The sequence below is a fragment of the Peromyscus californicus genome, unplaced genomic scaffold, assembly GCF_007827085.1.
Source record: "Peromyscus californicus insignis strain IS unplaced genomic scaffold, ASM782708v3 Scaffold_5__1_contigs__length_169319896, whole genome shotgun sequence".
Classification (NCBI taxonomy): Eukaryota; Metazoa; Chordata; class Mammalia; order Rodentia; family Cricetidae; genus Peromyscus; species Peromyscus californicus.
In genome coordinates, this window is record NW_026294573.1 from 35,232,507 (window position 1) to 35,259,555 (window position 27,049).

The 27,049-nt window shown below is 53.9% G+C and overlaps 2 protein-coding genes across 2 annotated transcripts in view; one reads left to right on the forward strand and one right to left on the reverse strand.

The window, feature by feature from the left end:
- Positions 1–4,176: 4,176 nt before the first annotated feature.
- LOC128096961 (basic proline-rich protein-like) lies at positions 4,177–6,910 on the reverse strand. Its single transcript, XM_052717179.1, has 2 exons — positions 6,876–6,910; positions 4,177–5,176 (listed from the first exon to the last, which is right to left on the reverse strand). The coding sequence occupies exons 1-2, from the start codon at positions 6,908–6,910 to the stop codon at positions 4,177–4,179; spliced, it is 1,035 nt and encodes a 344-aa protein (XP_052573139.1).
- The window catches only part of Ptprf (protein tyrosine phosphatase receptor type F), an 84,656-nt gene continuing 61,988 nt past the window's right edge, over positions 4,382–27,049 (forward strand). Inside the window, 5 exon segments of the mRNA XM_052718774.1 lie at positions 4,382–4,526; positions 10,982–11,060; positions 18,299–18,434; positions 25,522–25,667; positions 25,857–25,998. Coding sequence (XP_052574734.1) covers positions 18,344–18,434; positions 25,522–25,667; positions 25,857–25,998 — 379 coding nt within the window. The 5' untranslated portion in view covers positions 4,382–4,526; positions 10,982–11,060; positions 18,299–18,343.

Below are 27,049 nucleotides of genomic sequence, written 5' to 3' on the forward strand. Positions count from 1 at the left end.
ACAGCACTGTGATCCAGGGAGAACAGACTGTCCAGATGCAGGAGGTAGGGAAACAGCATTGTCTACCCCCAGCCCCAGGAAAGCGCCTGTGGGTGATCGAAAATGCCAAAGACTAACGGCTGCTGCAGCCTTGTGAAGGGTCTATAGGAGGAGCTGCCTTGAAAGAGCTTGGGCTGAGCTGGGTAGAGGTGGTGGCTCATGCTTTTAATCCTAACACTCGGGAGGCAGAGCCAGGTGGATCTCTGTGAGTTCGAGGCCAGCCTGGTGTACCGAGTGAGATCCAGGACAGGCACCAAAACAACACAGAGAAACCCTGTCTCAAAAAAAAAAAAAAGAAAGAAAGAAAGAAAGAAAGAGCGAGCCTGGGATGAACAGGGGATGGGAATGAGCAAGTGAGGCCTTGTAGATGGTGTGTGGGTATGTGTGCGTAAATGGTGGATACACCATTACAGTGATGGTTAGCGTTTATGTATCTGTTTTAAATCTCTCCCTGCATGGCTCCCTCACGGGAGCACAGAATCCCCAACTTTAGAGCTGTGCAAACCCCCAGAATTCTTGGACTTTTGGCAAGCAGAGGGGAAGACAGCTGTGAGAGACAGCAGAACCCCCGCTGATCTGGTGGGGTGAGGGGTACTCATGCTGAGCATAATTTGATTTCAACCAACTAAGAGATGTACTGACGTCATGAATTTGAGGAGCGTCCAGTGGGCCCAGGCTCTGGACAAAGGGTGAAGAGGGAGTGAGAACTGACATCTGGCGCTCCCCGCACCCTGCACCCTGGGGCTGACACACAGCGTGACACAGAGCTACCATGAGACATTGCCTGGCCTTCACATATGAGCACAAGGACGTGCCTCCCCTCCAGGCCTAGGAGCAGGGCAGCAGGGCAGGTCCACACGGACCCTGGGCTCAGAGTCTGGCAGTTTGGTCTGAACCCTGGCTTCTTTTCTTTATACGCCATCTAGGCCCGGCCACCAGAGATTTTTTTTTTTCCTCATCATGTGGCCTCAGGCCCTGAACCTCTGGTTTCATTCCCTTGAGTTTCTATGCAGTTCCAGGTGCTGAGATCAGAACATGGGGGGTCCAGAAATCTGCCCTGCCTTCATATTTACTATACCAATTGGGGACCAACAGATAGATGAGAAATGGGCTAGAGACCAGTAGTTAGAGATTCTGAGATGCCTGCCGAATGTACCTCTGAGTGTTTCAAAGCCTAAGTCTGGTTGGCTTAGAGCCCGTGGGTCTGCCACCTTTAGCTATGGGGTGGGGGTGGGGCAGGGCTCCTGCCCTCCTGCCTTGTGAATGTCACACTCACTAAACAGAGCAGACATGCAGGGCCACCAGACAGGCCTCACACTGCCCCTCAGGATGGTAAGCTGAAAAGACAGGAGAAGTGAGCCCCTCTTCTCGTAGATGCCAGGCCCACGAAGGCCGAGGTGTGGAGGTCTAAGCCCTGATGAGGGAACTTTTTCTTTACCTGGTCTTTCACATCTGGTGGCTCCTTGTAAACAGAAAGGGAAAGATGTATCTTCTTCATTCTTTTAATAAATGTATACCAGGCACCTGCTGCGCGTCAGGTCCCCTTGTTTGGCCACTGGAATAAGGCAGTGGATGAAGCCGGCTCATCCCTCCTGCTCTTGCAGAACCTACAGTCTTAGAGGAACGAAACATAAACAGATGTAGCCTGTGATGACTTAGGTGGAGAGAACTCACTAACCCAGCCCAAGGCTTAGGTGTGGCTTCCTGGAAGAAGCCAGGGTCCTTAGCAAGTATGACAATTCACTCCAGGTGCAGCAGGTCTGGGGAGGTGGAGATGGACGTATAATGATGTATAAGAGAGTTTATGTCAAGTTTGGTTTGGGGTGGGTTAATGTAAAAGTCGGAACCAACCAGTCAATCTCTCCCCGACCCCTAGTCGTTCTGACTCCTTTACAACATTTGCAGGACCGATGACCAATTGGGAAGGAGAATCTGTATTGTCTTTCCGGACCCTGAGGTCCTTGCCTGAGAAGAACGGGGACAGACCCAAGCTAGGAGAGATGGGAGTTCATTTATCTGGGGGACAACACAGAAGTGTCATGGAGAAGGCTGTTGCACGAGGGGCTGGAAGGAGATCCAAGGGGTGGAGGGAGGCAGAAGGAGAGGCCTAGTACAGAGCTCTGGAAATGAAGAAGTACAGCAAGGTAATTGGAGAACCAGTAGCCATGAAGGACAGTGTGAGCCAGGAAAGCCAAGGAAAAGAGCTGTTTCCAGAAGGCAGCAAAAAGCAGGCCGGAAATTATATGTTTTGAAGTTGGGGGACTAAACAGTCAAAGTTCTGAAAAACAGACAAAATATATTTAAAGATGCATAAAAATTGCAGCAGCTCTCCCACAGCACAACAAAATTACCCGTGGGTGAAAAACCACTGCCTTACGAGCATTCATTTTTGATCTGTTTGTCATCTGGGCCAAATTGCCCAGATTCACGGGAGCCAGGCCTATTGCCTCGTCATACACCAGGGGGCGCACTCGCACTGCTTGTGAATACAGGTCCAAGACAAAAGCAGGCTGGGAATTAGGTGTTACCCTGAACTTGATCCCTCAACTCAGATCTAAACCTAGCAGGAAACCGCTGAGATGTCAGAATCTAGGAGCCCCAGTAGTCCTCAGATCTTGTTTTTGTTTCTCATTTGATTCTAAACTCACAGGAGAGTTGGAGAGCCCTCACAAAGGGTCTTACCTGACCCAGGGTAGGGGAGAGTATTTCATCTTCCCTGAATGGTGAAGTCTCATGGGGTGGGATTAGGCACAGAAAAAGGAAGGTGTAGCCAGGGATGACTTTGTAAATGATAGTTGTATGGACTGGGTGTGAGGAGCCTGAAGGCTTTGGTGCCAAGGCTGGCTGGCTCTTGTTTGGAGATTGCCAAGTCCCTATAAGCGCCACTCGGAATATAAATCTTCAGGTAGGTTATCGATTTAGTCCAGAGCAATCCCCAGCACTGCAGACACTGGACACGGTGTCAACGCAGCGCATTTGAGCTTGGTATGAGTGATGTGAAATTCAGGTGAGATTAGGTAGGTTTGAGTTGGTACGCCTGTAGACAAGGAGTCTGAAATTCAGTGTCAGGGTTTGTGTTGGACCTGGGTCTTGAGACCAGTGATCAATTTATACCTGTTGGAATTAACACAGACAGTGGGGTGTTGGGCAGCCTCTGGGTGGGGCTGGCGTCAGGTCAGAGCTGTGGAAGAACAGTGTAGAGATAAAGGCTTGTGTGGAGTGTCTACAAAGCCAGTCCTATCTTGGGTTGCACAGTTAGTAGAGTTGGGTCAGGTTATTGTACTAAATGATCAAGAAGGCAGGGAGGGGTATTGAGGTCAGCGGCTATGTTAGGGTATTTGTTGTTGCTGTTTATTTCCCTCTTCTGGTGACCTTATCCCAATTTTGCTACTGAAATGGATAGTTCCAGGGTTGGAGAGATGGCTCAGCAGTTAAGAGCACTTAATGCTGCAGAGGACTTGGGTCTGGTTCCCAGCATCCACACTGGGTTGCTCATAGCCTCCTTTATCTGGTTCCAAGGGATCTGAAGTCATCTAAGGCCTCTGCCAGCACCTGCACTCACACGGAGCACACACATACACACAAATAAACAAATGAATGAATGAATAGAGAAATAAATAAATAAATAAAATATTTTGTAAAAAAAATTGATAATCCCAGTCAGGAAATGTACATATCTGGGATGGAAATAAACCAGTGAAATTTTACTTAGGAGCTCAGACTCAGGAAAGCATTGGGGCAGGGTGTGAGGTGGCTGCCTTAGAGCTTAGTAGGTTTACTTGGAATCCATTCAGACCAAGAGTTCCGGCCTCTGTCAATATCAAACTTAGGCCAGATAGAATGAATGAAACCATTTAGGGTTAGAATCTCTAGCTGGGGTTAATATACTACAGGGGTGCAGATAAAAATTACTACTTGTTTTGGTTGCTAGCAAATTTAGGGGTCTGGACTCAACACTGGGTTCAAAGGTGGCTCTGGGCTGAGTATCAGATTTCCGTCTGTATTGGGGGGCGGGGGACCCTAGAGAAGTATTAGGTTCATGTGAGGATTTGGGAGGGTCTGGACTTGGTCGTCGGAGTTTGGGTCCATCCACGCTCATGACTGAGGTTTAAGCTCAATCCTGGCGTCGCAGTCGGTTTAGACTTGGGGTTGGTCTGCAGCCTCGTTGGGCCTACGGCTTCCCTCCTCTACGAGCGAGAGTGCACGAGGGGAGGGGCGGCGCCGGGGACGCGCAAGGCAGGGGCAGGGACGCGGGCGCGGGCGGGCGGGCGCGCGCGGCTGGAGCTGGCGCGGGAGCGGCGGGAGCGGTGGCGGCGGCGGCGGCGGCGGCAGAGGCGGCGGCTCCGGCTCCAGCTCCGGCTCGGGCTCGGGCTCGGGCGGCGGTGGCGGCGGTGGCGGGAGCGGGCGACGGCGGCAGCGGCGGACTGGAAGCGGCGGCCTCAGCGGCTCGAGGGGGGACATGCAGACCGACGGCCCCCGGAGAGGCGGTGAGTGACCCCCCCCACCCCGATCCCCCTTCGGGCCCCTCGGTGCTCGGCCCTTCCGCGCCGTCCCCGCCCTGCCCCCGCGCCCGTGGAGCGGAGCCGGGGGCGGGCCCGGGGGCGCCCGGAGGCTGGGCCGCGCCCCCACCTGCCGCGCCCGCGATCTCGGCCGAGCCCCCGCCGCACCTGAGCCGCAGCCCGCGCCCCCGGTGCAAAGTTTCCCCGCGCCGGTGGGCGCCGGGCCCCCCCCCCACCCGCCGCGGTCGCGCTCCGGGGGCGGCCTCCAGCCTCCCCCGCCGGCCCCGGGCGGGTCCAGGCCGCCTCCCCGTCCCACGGCGCCCCCTCCCCGCCGGCGGAAGAGCCGCAGCCGACGCCGGGTCTCGCGGGCGACCGGGCTCACGTGCGGCCCCGGGATGCGCGGGGCGCGAGTTGGGAGTCGTCCCCCCCCCCTTCCCTGGTCTCCTCCGTGCGGAGCGCGGGCTGGGGAGGGACCGGGAGGGCGGCCCCAACCCCCACCCCGAGCGGCGCCCTCGAGGCCCCGGAGCCACTCGTCCCGGGAGGACGGGTGCGCTCGGACCCGCTCCGAAAGTTCACTCAGTCGCCTCCCGGCGTCCCGCCCGGTCCCGTCCCGTCCGGGCGTGCCGGGTCCCCAGTCTCTGCGCCCGCGTCTCCGTCTCGGCGCCTTTCTCAATTTCCCTAGGTGTCTCTTGTCTCCCTGTCTCGCTCACTGCCTCCAGGTCTCAGTCCCTGCGGTCCCAGCGTGTCCAGCTCTGGGTCCCTCTTGCCCCCCAGGCTCCGTGTTCTCTCCCCGAGGATCGGGTTCTTCTCCCCGGTCTCCCTGTCTTCTCTCCCCAGGTCTCTGTATTCCCTCTCCCCAGGTTTCCGTGTTCCCTCTCCCCGGGTCTCCCTGTCCTCTCTCCCCAGGTCTCGGTGTTTCCTCTTCCCCGGTCTCGGTGTTCCCTCTCCCCGGGTCTCCCTGTTCCTTCTCTCCGGGTCTCTGTGCCTCCATGTCTCTGTAGTTCCTTGGCTGTCTCTCTGCTAGGTGTCTCTGTATCACACCCCCCCCCCCCCCGTCAGACCCCCTCCCCCACTTCTCTGGAATGCGGCCCCTCTGGTTCTTCTACCCCGGGAGGGGGAGGGGCTAGCCCTTCTCCCCATTTCACCCCCTCCCTCTGCAGGGCCCCTGAGTTGGAGCCCGTGGGGTGGGAGCCCTACCTGCCCCACTAGCTGTGGAATGGGAGGGAGGACCACCCTGAGAGCAGCCAGGCAGGGCTTGGGGGATGCTGGATGACCTAGGGTTGTTGAGGAAAGCTCCACTTGTGCTTCTGAAGGGACAAGAGTGGCATCCTGAGTGACCTGGTACTGGCTCTGGCCTGGGAATACAGGGAAGTGTTTTGCGGTGGAATGGCAGTTTCTGGATGAGGGACCCAGTGTGGAATCTGATAGGATCCAGAGGAGAGGTCTGACAGGAAATCTGAGGGATTCTGTTTGGCTCCTTATTAACTCTTGCTTCAGGGAGTGTGAAAATCCCTGTTTTTACTGATTGTATGCATCTGCCTAGGGCTTCATGGACTCCAGAACAACCCTTCATTCGCAGCCAGGGCTTAGGCCACACACCCCGCCTTCATTCCCAGTCTTGGCCCACCCTCCATTCTTCCGGTGCACTTCACCCTTCCCTGCAAGAAGGAGCCCCCGTGCAGAAACCTGCGGTGCTTGCACACTCACAGCACACCTGTGCACCTGCACACTCAGTCTCTTCTTGCGCACATAACTTCCTTGCATATTCTAGTTCAGATTCTTCATGCTTTTGTTTTCTTTGAGTTACAGTGTTCCTCTTTAGTGAGAATTTTAATAGGATTCTCACTTCCCTTCCTCCTCCTGACCCCCCCACCCCCTGTCCAGTCTCCTGTGTTTAGGGCTATGGAAAGAGGAGTTCCTTTCCATAGTTGTGGGTGCTGGAGAAGCAGTTTTCGGGGAGGCGGGGAGGACTGCTGCAAGGGTAGACTGGCTGAAAACCCTTCCTTGTGAATCGTGTGCATCAAGATACTGTCCTGCGGTTTTGTGTTTTCCCTATACTTCTTCCCGGCCACCTGTACTGGGAGTCAGTTTGAGGTCCTCAGTGGGGGAGGTAGCCCCCAGACCTAAACAACTTCTGTGCTCCAGCTTGTACAGCAAGGAAGCCTCTTTGGGGGTCTCAGCTTCAGTTCCCTGTAGAATGGTGCTGGTAGTCAAGTGTAGGTGGGCCCCAGGACTGCTGTGAGAAGCCCAGAGGACCGCGTGGCCGTGCAAGTCAGCAGTGGCAATCACCTCGTGGGTATGCAAACGCGATTCAGTAACCCATTATTGATTGCTGACCCTGTGCCAGGCACAGGGCTAGGCACTTTCGGCATGGCGGTCTGGCTTCCTGTGGGACTAACAGCTGTGTGAAAAAGGAAGCTTGTCTCTTAGCAGCTGCTGAGTTGGGAGCATTAGCCACAGAGAGTAACTGCCATTCCAAGCTGAGGTTAGAAGATTGGAGGAGTCCGTGTGAGACAGGAGAGTTGCAGGTTCAGGGTGAGATGATTCTCAGAGGAGACTAAGAAAGGGCTCTCTGAAGTGGGTTTAGACAGGTCAGTAGGAGTTTGCCTGTTGGGAAAGAGAAAGAATGCTGTGGATGAAGGAAAAAAACTTAAGATGAGCCGCACTGGAAATGATGCCGCGGGAGAGCCCTCGCGAGCATGCTGAAGGCCCTGGATCCAGTTCCCAGCACTGCAGAATTAATTAGTTTACTCAAAGAATTTAAACAGCGTGCGCGTAAAGATTGAGAGATGTTATCACTTGTGGCCTCTTCGGAGAGACGGCAGTTCACAGAGCCTTGGATGTTCTGTGAGGTATCCGGGAGAGACACCCATGGCTTAAAGTTTGGGTGGAGACGTGGGTCATACTACAGATTTCTTCACTAGAAGATGGTTCTGGGCTATGGAAAGTTCTGGGTGGAGACAGGATTCCCAGCAAGGAGGATGCTGTGTGCAGAGAGCAGGTGAGGGGAAAGGCGGCTTAGGGGGCAGGGTGGCGTGGAGAATGCGCGTTTGTTGACAGGACAGGGTGGTTTGTGGGATGTGGGGTGAGGAAGTCCTGAGCTGGGGACCTGGCGAGGAAAGGCCAGGCCAGGTAAGTGTTGAGCCCGGGCCCCATGTGTTGTCTGTGAGGCACTTGGGTTTTGGTGAAGGGGTTTGGTATGAAGCAACAGTCTAAGGCAGGGACACCAGGAGTTACGTGGGAGCGAGGGGCAATGTTCTCTCGGGGCAGACAGCTGTCAGCAGTAGCCAAGAGCTGACTTTGTGAATAACTGGAGTTTGAGTTGACCTTGAACAATTTCCTAACCCCCTCTGGACCGCATTTCTCAAATGGGTATGCTCAAACACCATGCCTCATGCATGGGCTTGTTAGGGGGACTGAAGAGGAACAGGAAGCGTTTGGGACAGGGCCTCACATCTTGTATTGTCCCCCAGTGGTGGTACTTGTTTTACGGTCATCCGTAAAAGACGAAAATACACTCCTCCCTCAGAATCACCAGACCCCAGAGTTGTCTTTGGAAACACACACTGTCCAGGCAGAGGTACCCGCAGCAGCCGCTGCTCTGAGCTGGGCCTTTACAGGTGGGGCGCTCAGCCAGGCGGGGGCAGCCACCTGGTCCCCCAGCCTCATCTTCACCGGGAAGTGTGTTGCTCCAGTGTATTTGACCTTCAGGGTGCAGGTGGGTGTGAGAAGGCTGGAGGTGGGGCCCTGGAGGAGAGAGCTCTTGATGTGGATAGAAGGGGATTCTGAGAAGGGGCAGCCTCTGCGGTGGAGTGCCTCACTTCCTCCCAAGATTCTTTGCTCTGTCTTTGCCTCCAAGGTCCAGAGGCACCAAGTCTGGGTGCACTGGGGCTCTGGGTCTGAGAACTCTGAGTTTGTTTCCTTGGCTCTGTGTTATCTGCCGCCGCTGCTGGGGACTGTTTGTGGTGCAGCCCCAGGGCTGCCTGGAGGTTGCTTCAGTCTGTGTCTATGCCCTGGGTTTTTACTTGCTCCTCCTGGTCCCACTGGTGGGCCGGGCTTCAGCCTGGCAGGTGACGCAGAGCCCTACAGGGCCAGGTTGGTGCAAGGGCCTTCTACGTGATCTTGGTCATGACTGTTAACCAAGCCTGGTCTGGGACCTTTCTGGGTGTTGTACCCAGTGTGAATCCTCACTGAAATCCTATCCAGTTAGGCCCTGGCTGAGCAGCTGTCCCGTCTCCCTTCCAGATGTCAACGCCAGTTTGTTCTCTGGGTAGCTGGCCATCTCGACTGTTCTAGGTCTGTCCCCTTGTGGGTCTGGAGTGTTTCTGGGGGCTGCTGGGGGCTGACCTGAAGGTGACTTGATTGTCAGGGTTGGGGCTCTTTGATCCTGGACTGGTGTGATCCAGAGTACTGTTCTAGAATACTATCTTGGACTATTCTGTGTTCCTTGGCAGAGTGTGTGTGTCGGGGGGTGTCTTGGCAGCCTCAGGGTCCTGTGTTTCTAAGACTACTTCATGGCCATTTTGGGCGTGTGCTTTTTTCTTCAGATATGGATTCTTCTTTAGGTAGGGCCTGTCCCAGTCCTCAGGCAGGAGGCCCAGTGCTGCTGGTATGGCCTTGGGTGTGACACCATTGCTTTGAACACTACCCCTCTGCCGCGGTTCCTGCGCAACAGTGGAGCTAACAGCCCTGCGTCGAGCATTGTGAGGCTGGGCCGGCATCTCCAGACAAACGGGCCTTTGAGTTTGCAACACGGAAGCTGGTTTCTCTGGCCAGACCCGCTTGGCAGCCTGCTGCAGAAGCAGCGGCCACTGGGAATGTTGTGGAGAAATGCGGTGGACTGGGGATAGGAGCCCATACTGGCATCCTGCGGCCCAGGGCCTTGGATTCTGATCTGACTGGGGGTGGGTGGGTCTGGTGAGGCCTTGAGTGAGTCAGTAACTTTTTACCTAAGAAGACTCCCTAACTTTCCAAAGATGACTTGTCTGAAGTAAGGACAAAGGGCTGGAGAGGTGGCTCAGCAGTTAAGAGCACTGGCTGCTCTTGCAGGTGTCCTGGGTTTGGTTCCCAGCGCCCACATGGTGGCTCATACCATCTATAACTCCAGTTCCAGGAGTCTGGTGCCCTCTTCTGAATTTGGGCACCATACATGCATACAGATGGTGCTCATACATACATACAGGCAAAACACTGATACACATCAAATAAATCTAAAAACAGTTAAAGTAAGGACGATTCCCTGGTGTGGAGGTTTGTCTGTGAATGGTGATGAGCATCGGGCCTGGGTCAGTGAGGATGTTCCCATCTCCCCTCACAGTTTTCCTGTTCAGGGAAGAGCCACAGTGGCAGGACTGTGGGATGAACGCTGCTGGAGAGGGGCGGGGGTGAAGCCCAGAAGGAGCCCTAAGTGGGCTGTAGCATGCTTCAAGTGGGCATCAGCAGGGTAGCTGAGCTGGTGATGAGGTGATGTGGGCGTGGCTAAACCCTACCCCCACCCAGGACCCTGCGCATAGTGAGAGCTCAGTAATGGTTTTGGAAGGAAGGCACAGGGCTCTGACGCTGTGTGTGTGCCAGCGGAGGAGGCATCCAGGGGCACACCTTCATTTTAAAAATTATAGAGAAGCAGAAAGTCAAAAATAAATATTGCTCCTGAAGTGACTCTGAAGGCTGGTGTATGTGCCGGGGCGTGTCCTGGCTGGGCTGTTTTCTGTGAACTCGTATTCTTACCGTGTATTGACTGAGCACCTACTGTGTGCTGGGTTCCTAGTGGGCACTGGGGATAGTGAGTTGAGCCAGGCAGGTGTGCCCCATGTGTTTACTGAGCTTATTTTAGTGACTCGGAGTCATGTAAGTAAATGAATACGTTTGTGGTCACTGCTTTGAGGCAAAGTCCAGGCATGTAGTTGGTGATGTCATGGTAAGCTTACTTGAGAAGTGCTGTTGGATCTGAAATCTGAGTGGTAACTGGTCAGAAGCATACAGGTAGCCCGTTTTAGGCGGTAGCACACATCACGGGCAGGTCTGGGAGGCAGGAGGAAGTAGGGCACACTGGAAGAGAGTGCACTTGTGGCTGGCTAGTGAGGGGAGAACCTGGGCAGGTGGAACCCCAGAGGTAGGGTGGGCAACTGCTCTGCTCCAGGGTCCCTATGGGATTCAGACCCAGATTCTGTGGCCATGGTTGGAGACTTGGCCTGTGTTGCTCATGGGCATAGGGACGTAGACAGATGGGCAGGCACATAGTAGGTGCTTAGGGAGCACCAGACAAATGCAGTAAAGTAACCAGATGGATATTTGTACTAAATGGGGATCATCCGACACCGACAGATCCATAACCTGCTTTTCCTTTCCCTACATAAATAGTGCGTTTCAAGTCTGTCTGTGTCAGTTTATACTCTGCTTTGATGGCAGTCTTGATGTTGTCTCATCTTTTCCTCTCTGTCCAGGAAGGAGCGGAGGCCCTGGTGCCCTGCCCTCAGTGCTGACTGTCCAGCAAGAGTGACTGATAGAAGCAAGCAGAGACCGGTGAGTGTGCCCCAACGTGTGGCCAGGTGCATGGTTGCGGTAGGGGGGTGGGGGAGCTGTGGGCCAGGCTGAATGGTTTGGATTTTCATGCTATAGGTTGTGGAGGGGATATCCAATGTACATGTGGTTGAGCGATGGTCGAGGCCTGGACCAGGAAAGAAGAGAAGGGATTTGAGTGTTACTTAAGCAGGTGGAGTAGATAGAGACCACAGTGAAGGATTGAATGTGGGACGTGAGAAGGGGAGGTGTCTGGCTGGCGTGGAGGACGGAGGTGAGTGGGGAATGATACACAGCCCATCAGCTGCTGTAGGTGTGACATAGGCTTCTGGGTGGCCCCAGGGCCTGTCTGCTTCTCCATTTGTCGTGTTTCTGTAGGGAAACAAGACGGTCTGTCAACCGAAGATGCTGTAGAAGGGCAGGGTACTCGGGGTGTGGGCTGGGGTTGTAGAGAACAAGACCAGGAGTTAGTTAGGAGTCTACATGGTGGGCTGGGATGAGAGACTGAAGGCTGGAGACTTCCTCCAAGGGTGCTTCAGAAGCCCGGAAGGTTCTTAAGCCGACAGCATCCGTTCATTCATCCAGCTGTCCCTTCATTCACAGAACACTGGCTAGTGCCTCCCATCAGCCAGAAGAGCAGACAGCACACACGGTGGGCATGATTGGATTTTTGTTTAAAAAAGGATTATTTATTTTTGTGTTATGTGTATGAGTGTCTGCCCCCATGTATGTGTATACACCACGTGTGTGCCTGGTGCTTCTGGAGGCAGAAGAGAGGGTTGGATCCCATACAGATTGTTGTGAGCCCTTATGTGTGTTTTGAGAACTGAACCTGGGTCCCTAGCAAGAGTAGTAAGCATTCTTAACTGCTGAACCCTGTCTTCCAGCCCCCAGATCTGCACTTCTGTGAGCTGAAGGGACCGTTGGCTTGTGTACAGGACGGATTGGAAGGGAGGGACCAAAGGCAGGAAGCCCACGGAGGGGATGAGAGGTAGTTGGGATGGAACAGGGGGAAGTTGAAACTTCCTGGCAAGATGGAGGTTTGGAACGAGTAAAGAGACTTCAAGGATTTGCTGACCTGGATGACAGGTTGTCCCCGCGCTTGTGGGCTTTCTCTGTAAGCTTCCTGAAGACAAGACCCACACGCCTCATGGCCATCACCCTGTTCACCGAACAGTTCTAGATAGATGGTTAAACAAAGAGGCCATGACAAAGATTGATCTGAAGCCGGCGAGGTGGCTCAGCAGGCAAATGTGCTTGCTTCCTGACAACCTGAGTTCGATTCCCAGAACCCAGTGGTAAAAGTGGAAGCAGAGAATTGACTCCACAAAGTTGTCCTCTGACCTCCATGCAACCACACATACAATTATAACAAATTTGAAAAAGAGAAATGGGTCTGGCCCAGATGGAGAGCAGTGAGGATGCTGTGAGTCGTCACACTCGGTGAGGTGGGCAGTGGGATTATCCGGAGGGGCACAGGGGAGGATTCCTGGTTGGGAAAGGTCAGGTGCGGAGAATGTGTATAGGGATGTTAAGCGTCCTTGTGTTCGTCTTTAGGTGAGGGTCCGATCTGCCTATAAGCCCAGTCTTGCCAGAAGAGGCCCTAAAAAAGGAGCCCTTGTGCTCTGGTGAGAGCCCATGTGAATGACGTCTGAAGGGTGGAGATGGGGTGTACAGGGCCCCCTGCTTCTAGAGGCTGAACTGATTTGTGGGGAGAGGAAGATGCTTTGAGATTCTAAAGACCAAGAAGGTACTGATAGAATGTCAGGAACTGCCTTTGGTTGAAGGTGTGAGCAGTTCCAAGGGGGACTGGGTTCTGGGGCTGGGGCTAGGTCAGGCTTGTCCCCTCTACCAGGGTTTCTCAGTCTTGGTACTATAAACTTTTTAGACAAGGTGATCCTTTTTTCATGGGGCTGAACTGATGTTGTAAGATGTCTCACAGTATCCCAGGTTTCTTCCCATCAGATGCTAGTAACACCTACCTCCATCCCCAGTCCTAACAATCAAACATGTCTCCAGACATTACCTCATGTCCTGTGGCAGGGCCGGGTCACCCTGGATTGAGAACCACTGGTTTGTCTCACCTCTTGTGATTTTACTAAACTGTATAACCTGGGAACCTAGGGAGAGTCATGTGGGGGAAGATTTACATTGGTGGATCCCTTGAACCCAGTTCTGAAGTGGAGTGAGTGTCTGGGGCAAGAGAAGGAAGGGCATCGTTTGCAGTAGAGATAATACTGGGTTTAGAGGCCCCAAGGCAGCAGGGTTGGTGAACATTAATCCGAGGGGTCCCACCACACCCCCTAGGAAAAGGCCTAAGGACTTGCGGAACCCATGTTGGCCCTTTCTGATTTTTGTTTAGTTTTGTTTTTGTTTCTTAACTCGGCCCCTGTTAGGTCCTTGGCTTCCATTCCCAGAGATTTTGACACCCCTGGTTTCTCCTGTGACTCCCCAGAGAGTCAAAAGCTGAGAGATATAAAAGGGGCCTCGGGGGCTGGAGAGATGGCTCAGAGGTTAAGAGCATTGGCTGCTCTTCCAGAGGTCCTGAGTTCAATTCCCAGCACCCACATGGTGGCTCACAACCATCTGTAATGAGATCTGGCGCCCTCTTCTGTATACATAATAAATAAATAAATCTTTAAAAAAAAAAAATAAAATAAAAAAAAAATAAAAGGGGCCTCAGTGTAGTTAGAGGATCCCCAGTTCTAGAGTGGGAGGGAACGTTGTTCCTGGCTGCTCACACAGACTCTGGCCGCCCGGCTGGAGGAGGTAAGGCAGTCTCAGGCTCCTTCCTGCCAGCCAGCTCCTCTGGGCCGGGGTCGAGGCCGAGGCTGTGATTTATTCCCGTCCTAACCCAGTGGTTGGTTTGGTGAGAGTTGGAAACATGTTGGTTTTCCCTTCCCAAGTGTGACAGGGCCCGTTTCCGCCTCCGCGGCCGCTGCTGCAGTACCACGCGGTAAACTGTCCAGGACATGACAAAGGGGCTCGGTTAGCTGCCGCCACAGGTTTGAAGATGAACAGCTCTTGGCTCTCCCTGCCTGCCCAGCATGCATCTTGTTGCTTAAGCCTTGGCCTCTCCTTGGCTGAGCACACCCTGGAACCCTGGATGCCCCTTCTTCTGTCCATGTCCATGTTTGGTCTCCAGTCTCCTGGGAGCCAGGGTCCTGGCCTGAAGAGGGGCAGTGGGGAAGGCTAGAGGAACAGGTGGTATTTGGAGACTAATTAATATTTGTGAATAATAACTCATGCCCACGGGAAACAAATCAATCTGTGTTTGTATATTCATGAGGGGGCCTTGAGAATGATCCCAGCTGTTTTCCATCCGGGAACCCCTCAGTCCTGGCGTCTCATGGTCTCTTGGGGGCCCTCTGGCCCTGGCAGGGATGGTTAGAGTGGACCTCATGGAAATGACACGCATTTTCCATGATACACATACATGAGTCCTGCGGCTTGATGTTGTGCCCGCTGATCCCTTCTTCCTCAGAGCAGGGATTCCCAGGCTCTTCGGTTTCACATCAGTTCAGTTTCCAAAAGTGCTTAGGGCCAGACAGGGGGTTAGCAGTTTTTTATTTTGCCAAGTAAGGACATTATAAAAAAAAAAAAAAAAAAAAAAAAAAAACAACAACTACTATCTGCTGTCCCCATCACTTCATACAAGAAAGGACATTTTAGCACCAAGGACAAAATTTGAGAATAAAGGACATTTCTTCCTAAGAAAGGGCAGTTGGCAGCTTTACAGTGGTGTGGCAGTGAAAAAAGATATGTCAAAGCCATTCTGAATGTAGAAAAATTACACTCAATTATATCTTATAATATCATATGCCATGTAATTGTTTTCCTGCCCAAGTATGTCAGTTTGGTAGAACCAATGGCCCACGGTGCAATCCAGAGATGAGCTTGAGAACCCAAGTGTTTGGGCCTTGATTTTATCTGAATTGTCCGAGGCTCAGACTCACCCATCCATGTTGGTGGAGTGGGTGTCTGTTCTAAGAACTGCCGTATTGGGTGGGTGCACAAGGTCCATGGCTGTCCAGCAAGGCAAACTTGTTCTGTAGGGGACCTGGAGATCAGGGTGTGGGCAGGACCAACATCTAGACTCAAGCCCAGGCCTGAGACTCACGGCTGCTCACCTCTCTTCTGATGAGGGAGGAGGCCCTGGATCTGGGAGCAGCCTAGACTGCCTGACACCAGGGGCAGGCGCTGTGCCCAGAGTCCAGGGGTGGGAGCAACTTGCTCACACCAGGAGCTGCTGAGAGGGAGAGGCCCTGGCTTGGAAGACTGTGGTTGCCAGAGCAGTTCCCTGAGATTGTGCCCATGTTTATGTCTGTCCCTGAGGTCTCCTGGTGTTTCTAGTTGTCTGTATCCCTGTGTCTAGGGATCACTGGGAGCAACTCTCTTGGGAGGGAATATCTCTATTTTCAACTTAGAAAAAGGTTTTAACATTTTTCTGTGTATGAGTGTTTTGCCTGCATGTCTGTCTATAAACCATGTGTGTGCCTGGTGCCCACAGAGGCCAGAGGAGGGCATTGGATGCTCTGGAACTGAAGTTGTAGACAGTTGTGAGCTGCTGTGTGGGTGCTGGGAATCAAATGTAGGTCCTCTGGCAGCCAGTGCCCTTAACTCTGCGCCGTCTCTCCAGCCCCTATTTTCAATGCTTCTCTGCCTTCTTCCTACACTGTGGACCTGAACAAAGTGTTCTGAGCACTCGGCCTGCATACTCAGGGGGTCCTGAATCCCCAAGAACCACTGGCCTTTGCTTCACTAGGGATTGGGTTCAGAGGCCAGAATTTCACTTACCTGTTATGGGAGTGAGATACTGTGATGGCTTTATTTATTGAGTAGCACCTCGATCCCCTTTATTTAATAGTGACACCCCTACCCCCTGTCTGTGAGAGTTACACCTCCATGGCAGTGTACTGGGGAGTCTTATCCCTGTGATGTCCTTATCAGGCAGCTATAAGCACAGATGTCTATACCCTCTGTGTACACCTACATGATGTCTGGACCAGACACTGTTTCCATGTCTGCGCCTGGGAGTCACCATGCTGTGATTGCTGTACCAAGGCAGCTACAGTAGATTAAGGCTCTGTAATTGTACTGGGGAGTTCTGTCCCGTGATGACTGTGCTGTGCATTTTTGTACCTTGTAACGTCTATTCTGTTTCTGCCTTTATGTCCATACCGGGGAGATGTGCCCCTGTGATACTTGTATTGAAGATTATGTCCATATGCTGTCTGCATTGGGGGATGGGGAGAATGTGCCTGAAATGGTTGAGCGTGGAAGTTAAACTCTGACTTTGTGATGTCTCTCCCACGAGACCTGCCTAGGCCACTCATCTGACCTGTGGTGCAACACAGCCCTGAATTGTACCCTGGGTATCTGTACCAAAGCTAGAGTCCTCTCTGAGAGCCATGTCCCCATGGTAACCTGGTCAGGCAGTTCACCACCTGATGTCTTGATAGCCACACTCAGATAAGCACAGTGCTGTGAGGAACAAGCCCAGATAGGGCCTTCATCCTAACATGGCAGTGTATGGCCTCAGGACTGAACCTCCTCAGCTCTGTGATCACTCAGCGGAACCCACAGCCCGGAATAAGGAGTGCTGGACACCACACCATGTCCTTTAGCGTTACTGCTTTTGCTGCTTCCGTTTTACTTCAGTTTGGGCAAGCTCCCGGGACAGGGAACCTATCCCCTCCCCGTGTCTCCAGCCCCTGCCTCACTTCACAGTGCCACCTGCTTTTTCCACCTTTGCTCACCGACTGCTTATTCACCTCATGATCTTTGACTGTCCTAAGTTCAGATCAGGGTTCAGGTTCCAGGAAGGAGCAGGACCATGTTTGCGCTCCATCCCTTGGGTTCACCTGTTCTCTCAACTTGAAAATTCTCTTAGCACTGTGGGGCGGGCCCCAAGGTGTGTCCACTGTCACCCCCCTCATTATACTGTGTTGTGTTTTCAGAGCATGGGTGAAGGCCTGGCCATGTGCCAGTGCCCTATATGTGGCAGTATGGGCACTCTGCATGTCACCTGAAGTCCCCAGGCAAGGAACATGGAAAAGAAACCTTTAGACCTTTAGGAACACGGAAAAGGTGGTGGCGCACGCCTTTAATCCCAGCACTTGGGAGGCAGAGGCAGGCGGATCTCTGTGAGTTCGAGGCCAGCCTGGTCTACAGAGTGAGTTCCAGGAAAGGCGCAAAGCTACACAGAGAAACCCTGTCTTGAAAAACCAGAGAGAGAGAGAGAGAGAGAGAGAGAGAGAGAGAGAGAGAGAGAGAGAGAGAGAGAGAGAGAGAGAGAGACCGAGAGACCGAGACCGAGACCGAGACCGAGACCCCGAGAGAGAGACCTTTAGAAGCTCACCACCGGAGCTGAAGTGTCTCCAGCCACTGAAAGGCTTCAGCAGTAGGCTGCAGACTGGAAGTGGCATGTAGACAGGAGGGTGAGCAGGGTCTTGAAGGCTTCAGCTAGCTTCCAACACAGCCCTCCCCATCTGCTTTGGATGCCTGGAACAAGGGGAGAGGGAGGAAGCATGGATGTTGAATCTTAGAGTCTAGCATCCCAGCCTCAGCCACTGAAGCCCCCTTAGCATTTGTCTTTGGGGTTGGAAGGAGCCATGGGAATTGGGTAGGTTGAGGGGGGCTGGGCAGGGCAACTGTAACTTGTAGAGAGCAGTCCTGGCGAGCCCTGACGGGTTGTGGCTTTGGCTGTGAGCCTTTGACAACGTGGACCCAACAGCTGCTGAGTCTGTGTTCTGGAGCCTGTGCTGAGGACGTTGAGGTCTGGCCCCTTGCTTCCCGAGGAAGAGTATCAGGATGCTCCAGGGACTGGGATGTCCCTGGACTGTGTAAATCTGCCTGGCTGCTTATTGTTCCTGTCTCTGTCTTGTTTTTGTGTGATCTTGTGTCCCAACCTGTGTATGTTTCCCTGTTCCCACCGCCTTAACGGTGTGAGTTGAAAACTCAGTGTCGGGAGTGGACCACCCTGGTGCTAGTTTCCAGCTACCTCTGTTCCTCCTCCTGGGGTCTAGAGAATGCCCCAGGGCCCTCTCCATCCCTTTCTGTAGGATGGGTTTGACCCTCAGCACTGGTGAAGGAGCTTGGGTGACCATTGCACAGTCCTGTCTGGGACTGTTGAAGTCGGCTCTGAATGGGCGGTGAGGGCGAGGGGAGGCCGAGAAGCAGCATGGGTAGTAGGAACACTGGCTCCCAGCTAATTGGCTCTGCCCTTCTCTCCCTTACAGGTGGATTGTCTTGGACTGTGGCTGGCTGTGGAGTTAGAACCCTGGATGGGCCTGGAGCCAGCCCCAGGGAGGATGATGGTGCCCCTTGTGCCTACACTCGTGATGCTTGGTCTGATGGCAGGTGCTCATGGCGATAGTAAGTCTGACCCCTCATCATCCAGAGGGACCGGGATGAAAAGCAACCTAGCTTCTAGCAGGTCTCTAGCATGGAATACAGGACCGAGTCCTAGGGTAAAGAAACAGGATGAGCAGATAGCTACCCTCAAGTCCTTCTGTTCTAGAGACCCCCACTTGGAGCGCTCCCTTCTAAGGGGTGCCTGCTCCTTCTTCTCTGGGTATCCCTTAGGCTCTGCAGAGCACCGCATATCTAAGTGTTTTTTGGACTTGGGGAGCCCTGTCTGGGGTTCATGTGATCTCTGTGTGAACTGGGTAGACATGTGCTTTGTCCACATTGCAGATCTCTGCAGAAGGCCCCATGTAGAAGGGAGCATGAATAGAGTACCAGATGTGTCCACAGGTCCAGGGAGGGCTCGGAAGCCGACTTACCCAGGTCCTTCCCCTTTCCTAGGAACCTTCAAGGCAAAGGACAGCCTTCCCTGAGCCAGACCTGCAATCCCTAGAAAATGGGGAAGGTTGTTACTTGGCTTTCAGGAAGGAGAGGGGGCGTGGGGAATGAAAGCGAGTGTTTGTGTGTTGGGGGACAATTTGTCCCCTACCCAAGTCCAACTCTGAACTTTGGTCTCTTCCTGCTGCTGCCCTTCCCCCTGCCTGGCACTAGAAGACTGGCCATAGCCCGCCCTGTCACCATGGTTACCACTGCTTGGTTACTGGTGGGAGGCGGAGCACAGGACAGGCTTAGCCAATCTGCAGGCTGGGGGAGGGGCAAGGTCGGAGCTGAGGTCCCCTGGGGGGGAAGGGGCTATTCCCAGTCTGTCCTGAACCCAGAGGCAGTCCAGGGCCAACCCCAGGGGTCAGGCCTCAGGAAGCAGGCCATAGGGACCCCTCTATCCCCTCCAGGTCTCTAGACAAGAGCCTTATCCCACCAGGGCTCTCTCTCTTAATGGCTCATTAATAATTCAGGAGCCAGTCATGGAAGGGGGTGGCCCTGGAGCACCCCTCCCTTTGTCCTCAGAGGCTGGGCCCTGGGTAGGGTAGAACGGGGGAGAGAGTTTCCATTCCTCTGGAGAGTAGCCAGGGTGGTGTGGCTGGGGGTCTAGAGAAGTCAGGTGGAGAACTTTAGAAAGCGGGTGGGGGTGGTCTCAGGCCTGGCTGGGGTGAGAACTTGGAGCTACAGGGACAGGCTGGAGTAACACTAAGTTGACAAGAAAGAGTGTGCCAGCCTGGGGTAGGCAGTGGCCCGTGGATATTGAAGGACCCTCTTGAGACAGTGTGGCCTAGGAGAATGGCCGCTTCTCCTCCTGCCTCTGACCCAGCACGCCCCAGCCTGCACCCCCAGCCTGCACCCCTCGGCCCCACCCTCCTGTCTGCCTCCAGTTTTTTTCTCTCTGGCATTACCACCCACCTGGTCACCAAGTCAGGAACCTGGGCCTCCTTCCAGCTCCCTCCCCCCTCCCTTTTATCGCACATGTAATCCATCTCCAGGTTCTGGGGCCTCTACCTTCGGTGTGTCTTTGGAACGCATCCCCTTCGCTCTCCCCACCACTTCTGCCAAGGCTCCTTGAGCTTCTGCCTGGGCTGTAGTGTGCATCAGCCTTGGGCTGGTCCCCTGCCTCCAGTCCTTCCCTCTAACCCAGGCTGTATCCCACAGTGAGAGGCAGGTTGCATCAAGGTACTTGGTTTCCGCTCCCCTCCAGCCCTTCCTTCCCCTGCTCGCTGCCTTTGGAGTCAGGGTAGTATCTTCCTGTCTGCTGACTTGACTGCCTCTCCACCCGGAACCTGCCATGCCATGCTCTCTCCTCTCAGCTCCATCTAGCTCTCTGTGTCCAGGTTCTCTCCATTCTCTTTTCTCTGCTTGAAACACCCCTTCCCTGTCAGGTGTGGCACAGGCCTGTAATCCTAGTACTTGAGGGATGGAGGCAGTTTTAGGAGTTTGAGTTTATCTTGGCTACCTGGTAAATTGAAGACAAGCCTGGGCCACATGACACTCTGTCTCCAAAAACAAACAGAGGGGTGGAGGTGAGGCATTTCCCTACTGACCAGATCTGACTCAGCTCTCACTGTTTCCTGCAGCAGTGTGTGGGTCATGCTCTGGTCCTCTGCACTCCTCAGAGCATGCTGTTGTGGCATTTTGCCCTAGGTCTGTCTGTCCTGGCAGGCTGGGGAGTCTTGGGAGTTTAGACATTTCTAGCTCAGGGTCTGGAGGGGCTGGTAGATAAGAAAGTAAAAAGGGTCGGAACAGGTCTGACCTCTGTAGGACTCAGGAGGAGTGACATGTAACTGTTTTAAGGCAGATTTCCAGGACTTTCTGCTGGTTCCTTAGTAATTTGGTTACAGAGACCAAGCAGGTGCTTGAAGGTGGGAACCAGGTGAAGAAGCCTCTGCCAAGGGTGGACTTCCAGGTGCTGTGTCTTGAGCACTGCCAGGCCTAGAGCCGTAGAGCCGACATCAGCTAGGAGCCATGGTAAGCCAGCTTCAGGAGTCAGGGCCTGCCCTCCTAGCCTGCCGTTAAATTACACTCACTTTGGAATCTCTCCCCACTGTGGCAAGGCTTGGACTGAACTTCCAAGACTTCTCACTAGGGGCAAGCAGCCAGACACGGACAGGGCTGCTGCAGAAGGCAGGGCGGGTGCCCCCAGAGAATTGACGACCAGAGCAGTGAAGCGCAGAGCGGACAAATGTGTTTCTATAGGCCTCTTAACGAGACAAATGAATGGGGGCCCTGGCCTCAGAGGGGAGTGGAGAGAAGCAGGGGAGAGAAGCAGCTGCTAAGAGTTAGCCTGGAGGCCTAGCGTCCATGCCTAGTCAGCTCCAGTGGAAACCTGGGGACGAAGGCATGCTTGCCCGCATGGATGCACACTTCTGGAACCTCACTTAGTGTCTTCCCAACCCGGGATTTTGTGCCTTCTTGATGGGGGGAAGGTACATGGATATGGGGTTAGGGGTGGTCTTGGTTCAGCCCTCAGGCAGAGGTTTCTGCTGGTTCATGTGTGTTAGGTGCTAGGACAGAAAGAGTCCACTCAGACCTGTCACAAGACAGAACCCACTGAGCTGGGCACAAGTCTGTGAGCTGACAGAGGAGCAGGAGCAGGTTGGGGCAGTGCTGGCACAGGCAGGAGCCGGAATATCTTGGGAGGGTTCCTGGAATAGAGGACTCCTGAAGATGAGTGGGCATTTGCTAACACACAGTATTGCCCAACAAAGAGATGGGCCTGGCAGGAAGAAAGAGTCATACCCCTGGGCTTCTGAGCTTATGAGAAAGCCAGAGTGAGACCTTCAGACAGCATGGGACAGCTGCAGGGCCCCAAAGCCAGGTGCAGGTTGGATCCTGGTTATGGTCAAGTTATTTGTAAGTCACTGGAGTTCACCAAGGTGTCTGGTAGCCGAAGGGGTGGTGTAGGTGGTATGCAGCAGGTGCGGGTACAGGTGAGCAGCAGCTTCCTCCAGAGCCCCTGATGTTGGAACATGGCAGGGCCCTCCCCCTTGTGCTTATGGGTGGCCTGTCTAGACCCCGCCCTCTGGAGCTTCCGGCACAAGTGCTTTCTCTGAGCCTGTTTGCCTGTTGCACAACAGGAGTAATCACTCCTACCTGTAAAGGTTAACTGGGGTCACGTGGGCAAGGCACCTGGCACCTATTAAGTGCTCCCCCTGTTGGAGTGCCTCCTGGAACTAGGATTGCCCTTGAGTGGACTGGGCTGGGGAAGCTTGCCAGAAGCAGTCACAGGAGCTCATTAATGAGTCCCCAGCTCGCCTGCTCGCCCGCCCCGCTTGCCCGCCACTCAGGGCCTGGGCAATCACCTCTCCAGCAGCTCCCCTGGCCTCCTGGTCCTTCACTGCTATGTGTGCTTCTCTTTCTGTGTGCAGTGCTGTTGATGTGCCTGTGTATTTGTGCCCCTCAGGGAGGCACAAAATAGCAATCAGTCTCCCTGTGGAGGAGGTAGCCCAGTTTAGCTGTCTCTGGAGTTGCAGGCCTGCAGCCTCTCCAGGGGGTGTGCTTCCCCTCGCCCAAGCTGGTTCCTGTCTGTGGTCACGCCTTCTCATCGACAGGGTCAGCTGTTGACATGTAAAGACTGTCCCAGGCTAGCCCACTGTGAGGAGCTGCCCTCAGGGCTGGGTGACACAGTGGGTAACCGTGACTCAAAGCTCCTCCAAGCATGTTCAGATGGCACCCTGTTTTCTGGACTCGGAAGTTTTGTTCACAGACCAAAAGCATGGCTCAGCAAAGCAAAGGCACTCACCAGCAGGCCAGAGTCCACGTAGTGGAGGGAGGGAACTGACTCACCAGCGTGTACCACCACAGCACATATGCACATGCATTCACACACACACACACACACACACACACACACACAACTACAAATAAAATTTACAGTATTTTTTGTAAAACAAAAAAATGCTCTGTTTAGACTCAACACCAGCTGATCAGGCCCAGGGCAGAGCAGTCACGGGTTTTGCCTGCCCGCCTGGCACCCCAGCTGACAGTGTGATGAGGGCCAGGCTTCCACTGTCTGGAAGAGGGGCTGATGAGGGGTACAGGGTGCACTCAGAGGCAGGCCCAGATGGTGGGTAAGTGCACCAGGGCCCAAACTAAATTCTCAGTGTAGTGCCTGACCTCAGGCCAGGGAATCCAAGATACTTGTGGAAAAAGGTGAATCTAGAGAGGCTAGTAGGAGCACATTTGGGGAGACAGTGTAGAGACAGGGTTTGACTGTGCTCCCCAAAGGTCCCCTGAGGAACAGGAAGACCCAGGACTACCTAGGGCTCTGGAATGAGGGTAACTCTGGGGCTCTGTGTGGGTCCTCTTGATAGGAAGCAAGGCAAGACCTGGCCCTAGAGGGGCCCCAGTCCTGGGTAGCCTGGGACTGGAGCAGGACCGCCTGTCTGATCCTGGGCAGCACCCTGGCGCTTGTCCAGCCTCCAAGGGAGAGGAGTGAGTAGTCCCACCTCCCTGATGGCCCCAGGCCTTGGGCACAGTCCAGCCTCCACACAGCTCCCAGGCCTGTTCCTCCTGGCTGCTCGTGATCTACCTGGCTCTCCTGCCCAGCCTCTCTGCTCTTTGTTTGGCTCAGAGGCCCCTCCCCACCCCGCCCCAGCCCACTCCTAGTCTTTCTGGTTCTTCTGGTTCCCGTGGCTGGTGGCTGGTTTCGTTGTAGACACGTTGAGGCAGGACCTGGAGGGGCACTTATTCCCTGGGTTTCTCTTTTGCCTGGAGGGAAGGTGTCTGTGAGGGGCCCTAGTCTCTACCCACCTCTCACATTCTTTCTTCTGTCCATTTCTTCCTCTGTTTTGCACCCCTGGGTGTCAGGAACTGGGTCAGACAGAGGGACAGGGCAGGAAACAGGACAGGCGTGGAATCTGCCCTGCCCAGGGTTATGGTCTGTTTGGGAAGCCGCTATTAAACACCAAAAAGGTGGAAAGTTGTAGCCTCACATTCGTGCTGAAACTGAGCACACTGTAGGAGGCAGAGAGCTTAAAACCAGTGCCTAAGCTAATGGGGCGGGTGGGTAGGGGCATGGGGTGGTTTTCTGAGGAGATGATGTTTAAAGGTGACTTAGAGGTTTAGTGGGTAAAGGGTAGTCTAAGAGGTTCTTAGCAGAAGGTGCAGCTTACGCAAAGGCCCTGAGGCTGCAGGGAGCATTGCCTATTCTGGGCTTGAGCGCCAGGAGAGTGATTGGGTCAGACCTGGCAGGGCTTTGTCTACAGAGGTAGGAGTTTACTTTTTTTTTTTCTTTGTAAGGAGCAGTGGGAGGCCTTTGAGAGATTTCATCAGGAGGAGGCTGTTCTCTGGCTTCCGAATAGAGAAAAGAGGAGGTGGGGTGGGGGGTGACACAGGCAGGGACATCAGCTTGTTCAGCCAGCCAGTTGTCCCATGGAGGGAAAATGGCGATCCAGGCTGGCGGCTGTGCAAATGGGGAGCTGGGAGCTGCTGTAGGGTGGGGGTTGAGAGGTGACCTCACTGGACCCTGGAGAGGGAAGGTCCTGTCAGACAAGTGCAGCTAATAGTGATAGTCTCTGCCACCCCTATGACAAGCCCCCCCCCCCCCCCCAGTCTCGTGTGAACTCTTTATGTGTCTTGGCCACTACTCACAGCTGTGTGACTTTGGACACATGACTTCACCCCTCAAGCCTATGAAGTAGAGGCCCTGACTGTGAAAGAGGAAGTGAATAAAAGTACCTGGCGCCCAGTGGGTGCTTTTCTGCCAGGGCCCACACTGGGCCTGAGCTCGTGGGCACCTAGCAGGTGGTCTGAAGGATCAGTTCCCAAGGCACGAGCTTTCCTGGAACTGTTCATTGGCTTGATTAATAGGAAATGGATCCACTGTCAGGATTAACGAGGCATTTCTACGTCTCAATGAGCCCGGTTTCTTGGGGCTTTTGACCCTGGGTGGTGGGACTTGAAGGGATAAGAGGCTGTGGGTCAGTCCTGGCATGTAAACAGGGTATGGCAGGCCCTTGTCTGAGCCCCTTTCCTCCTCGGGAGGAGGAACTCAGGAGCTGCCCATGCTCTGGGAAGGCCGTTGCCAAGCCAGTGGGGGCAGGGTGGGAGGGGCAGAGTTACAGGGAAGCATCCCTCTGGGAAGCCATCCAGAGCCTCTCAGGGGCTGGAATGTTCAAGCCTTTGGGCTGTTGGAATGTAGGGTGAGGGGAGAGGGGGAGTCCTAGGGTCTGCCTAAGGCTTAGGGTAGGTGAGAAGTATCTAGGGGGAGTCTGGGAATCTTCCCGGAAAGTTCTCCAGTACATTTTTGCTTTCTGTTTTTCCTGGAGCTTGGAGTGATCAGAGGCAGGAGACACATGGAGACAGGATCCCCCGACTTCAGACTCTGCTCTTTGTCAGCCATGTCACGTTGGACAAACACCTTGACCTCCCTACACCTTGATTTTTCTCTGTAAACAGTAATTATAGCACCCACCTCCTCAGCTTCAAAGAGTTAAGGCTTCAGCTCTTTGAGCAGGGCCTGGCACTTACAAGCGCTGTATAAAAGTTAGGCATTATCACTGTTTCCCTAAATCTTTCTTGCCCCTCACCCCCAAGGACTGCTACCTGAGTGCTGGATCATGCCTGATGTGACCATGCCACGGCGACTGAGTGTCTCTGTCTCTTCCAGGCAAACCTGTCTTTGTTAAGGTCCCCGAGGACCAGACTGGGCTGTCGGGAGGGGTGGCCTCTTTCGTGTGCCAGGCCACAGGGGAACCCAAGCCTCGGATCACATGGATGAAGAAGGGGAAGAAAGTCAGCTCCCAGCGCTTTGAGGTTCGTCCTCCTCCGCGGGCCGGGAGGACTGGGCAGGCAGGCCTTAGGGTTGGCCTGCTCTCTGTGGGTGGGGCCGTTCTCTTGGTCCCCTAAGTCTCCCTCAAGGGCCTTTGTGGGGATGTGAGGAAAACTGGCTCTAGTAGATCCCCACCCCCCCTAACAGGTATGACCCCATCTGTCCTGTGACAGGTAATTGAGTTTGACGATGGAGCAGGGTCAGTGCTGCGGATCCAGCCGTTACGAGTGCAGCGAGACGAAGCCATCTATGAATGCACAGCCACCAACAGTCTGGGCGAGATCAACACAAGTGCCAAGCTCTCAGTGCTTGAAGGTGTGTGCGGAGAGGGGTGTGTCGTGTCGGGGGTGGGGGGGACTGAGGTACGGGAGCCCACTGGGACGGACGTCCTGGGGTGAGTGAGAGCCAGTGCTAAACTGGATCACTAGCCTGTCCTGAGGCCAGCTGTGGTTGCTGGCTCTGTGACTTCCTGCTGACCTGGGTCATTGCTCTGTTGGGTCTGGGTCAGACTGGAGGTATGATGCTGCAGTTGTGCAGCCCTGGGGTTATGTGACCGTGACAGTGAAGCCTGGCAGTTGGTGTCAGTGTATTCCTGGTGCCCAGATCAAGGAGCTGGGATCTGTGCGTGAATTTTAATGTCATTTCTGATTTGGCGGCTCATTCATTCATTCACTCACAAACTTTCCTTGAACTGCCATGAAGCCCAGGATGTCACTTGATACGTGCTACCCTCGTTCAGTGTCCAGTAAATTCTGTAAGGAATGGGGACACTTGGCCTCCAGGCCTTTGCCAAGGCCCAGGGTGTGAGGGGAAACAGAGCTTCCAGAACTCTGAGTGGTCAATTTGAGGCTTTTCAAGTGGCCGATGGAGAGCTGGAGAACACGAAGAGGAGGGGGGAGTAATTCAGTGAGTCTGGAGGATCGGGCTGAGAAACGAACCCTTTCTTAAGGACATAGAAAGCCACAAATAGGGTGGGAAGTGACATGATTAAACCTTAACCACAGTGGAAACATGAATCTGAATGCGCGTTTTCAAAATACTGCATTGATTGTTGCTTTCTTTTTGAAATGCAATACCGATATCTGTTCACGGTTAAAAAATTGAGAAGTATAGGCTCGCGCATAGGGAGAAAGAACGCTCTCTTACTGTCCTACCTCTACTGCTGTTGGTTGTTTCTTGGTGGCCCATTTCCTGTGTGTAAGGTTTGTATATGTGTGTACATACATTTGTATTAATATATATAAACAGAATAGTGATCACACACTGCTCCGTGACTTTGGGGCTTTTGTTTTGATTTTTCCCGTGCTAGAGGGGCAAACTCGGGGCTTTTTAGACACGCTCCCTCACTGAACCCGAAGCTCACCTA

Excerpts from the sequence above, each read along its gene's own strand:
- LOC128096961 (XM_052717179.1), bottom strand. The coding sequence starts at position 6,910 with ATGCCGAAAGTGCCTAGCCCTGTGCCTGGCACAGG. Across the intron at positions 5,177-6,875 it reads AGCCCTGTGCCTGGCACAGG|AGACTGGGGACCCGGCACGC; the intron begins GTCAGCAATCAA and ends ACGCGGGCGCAG.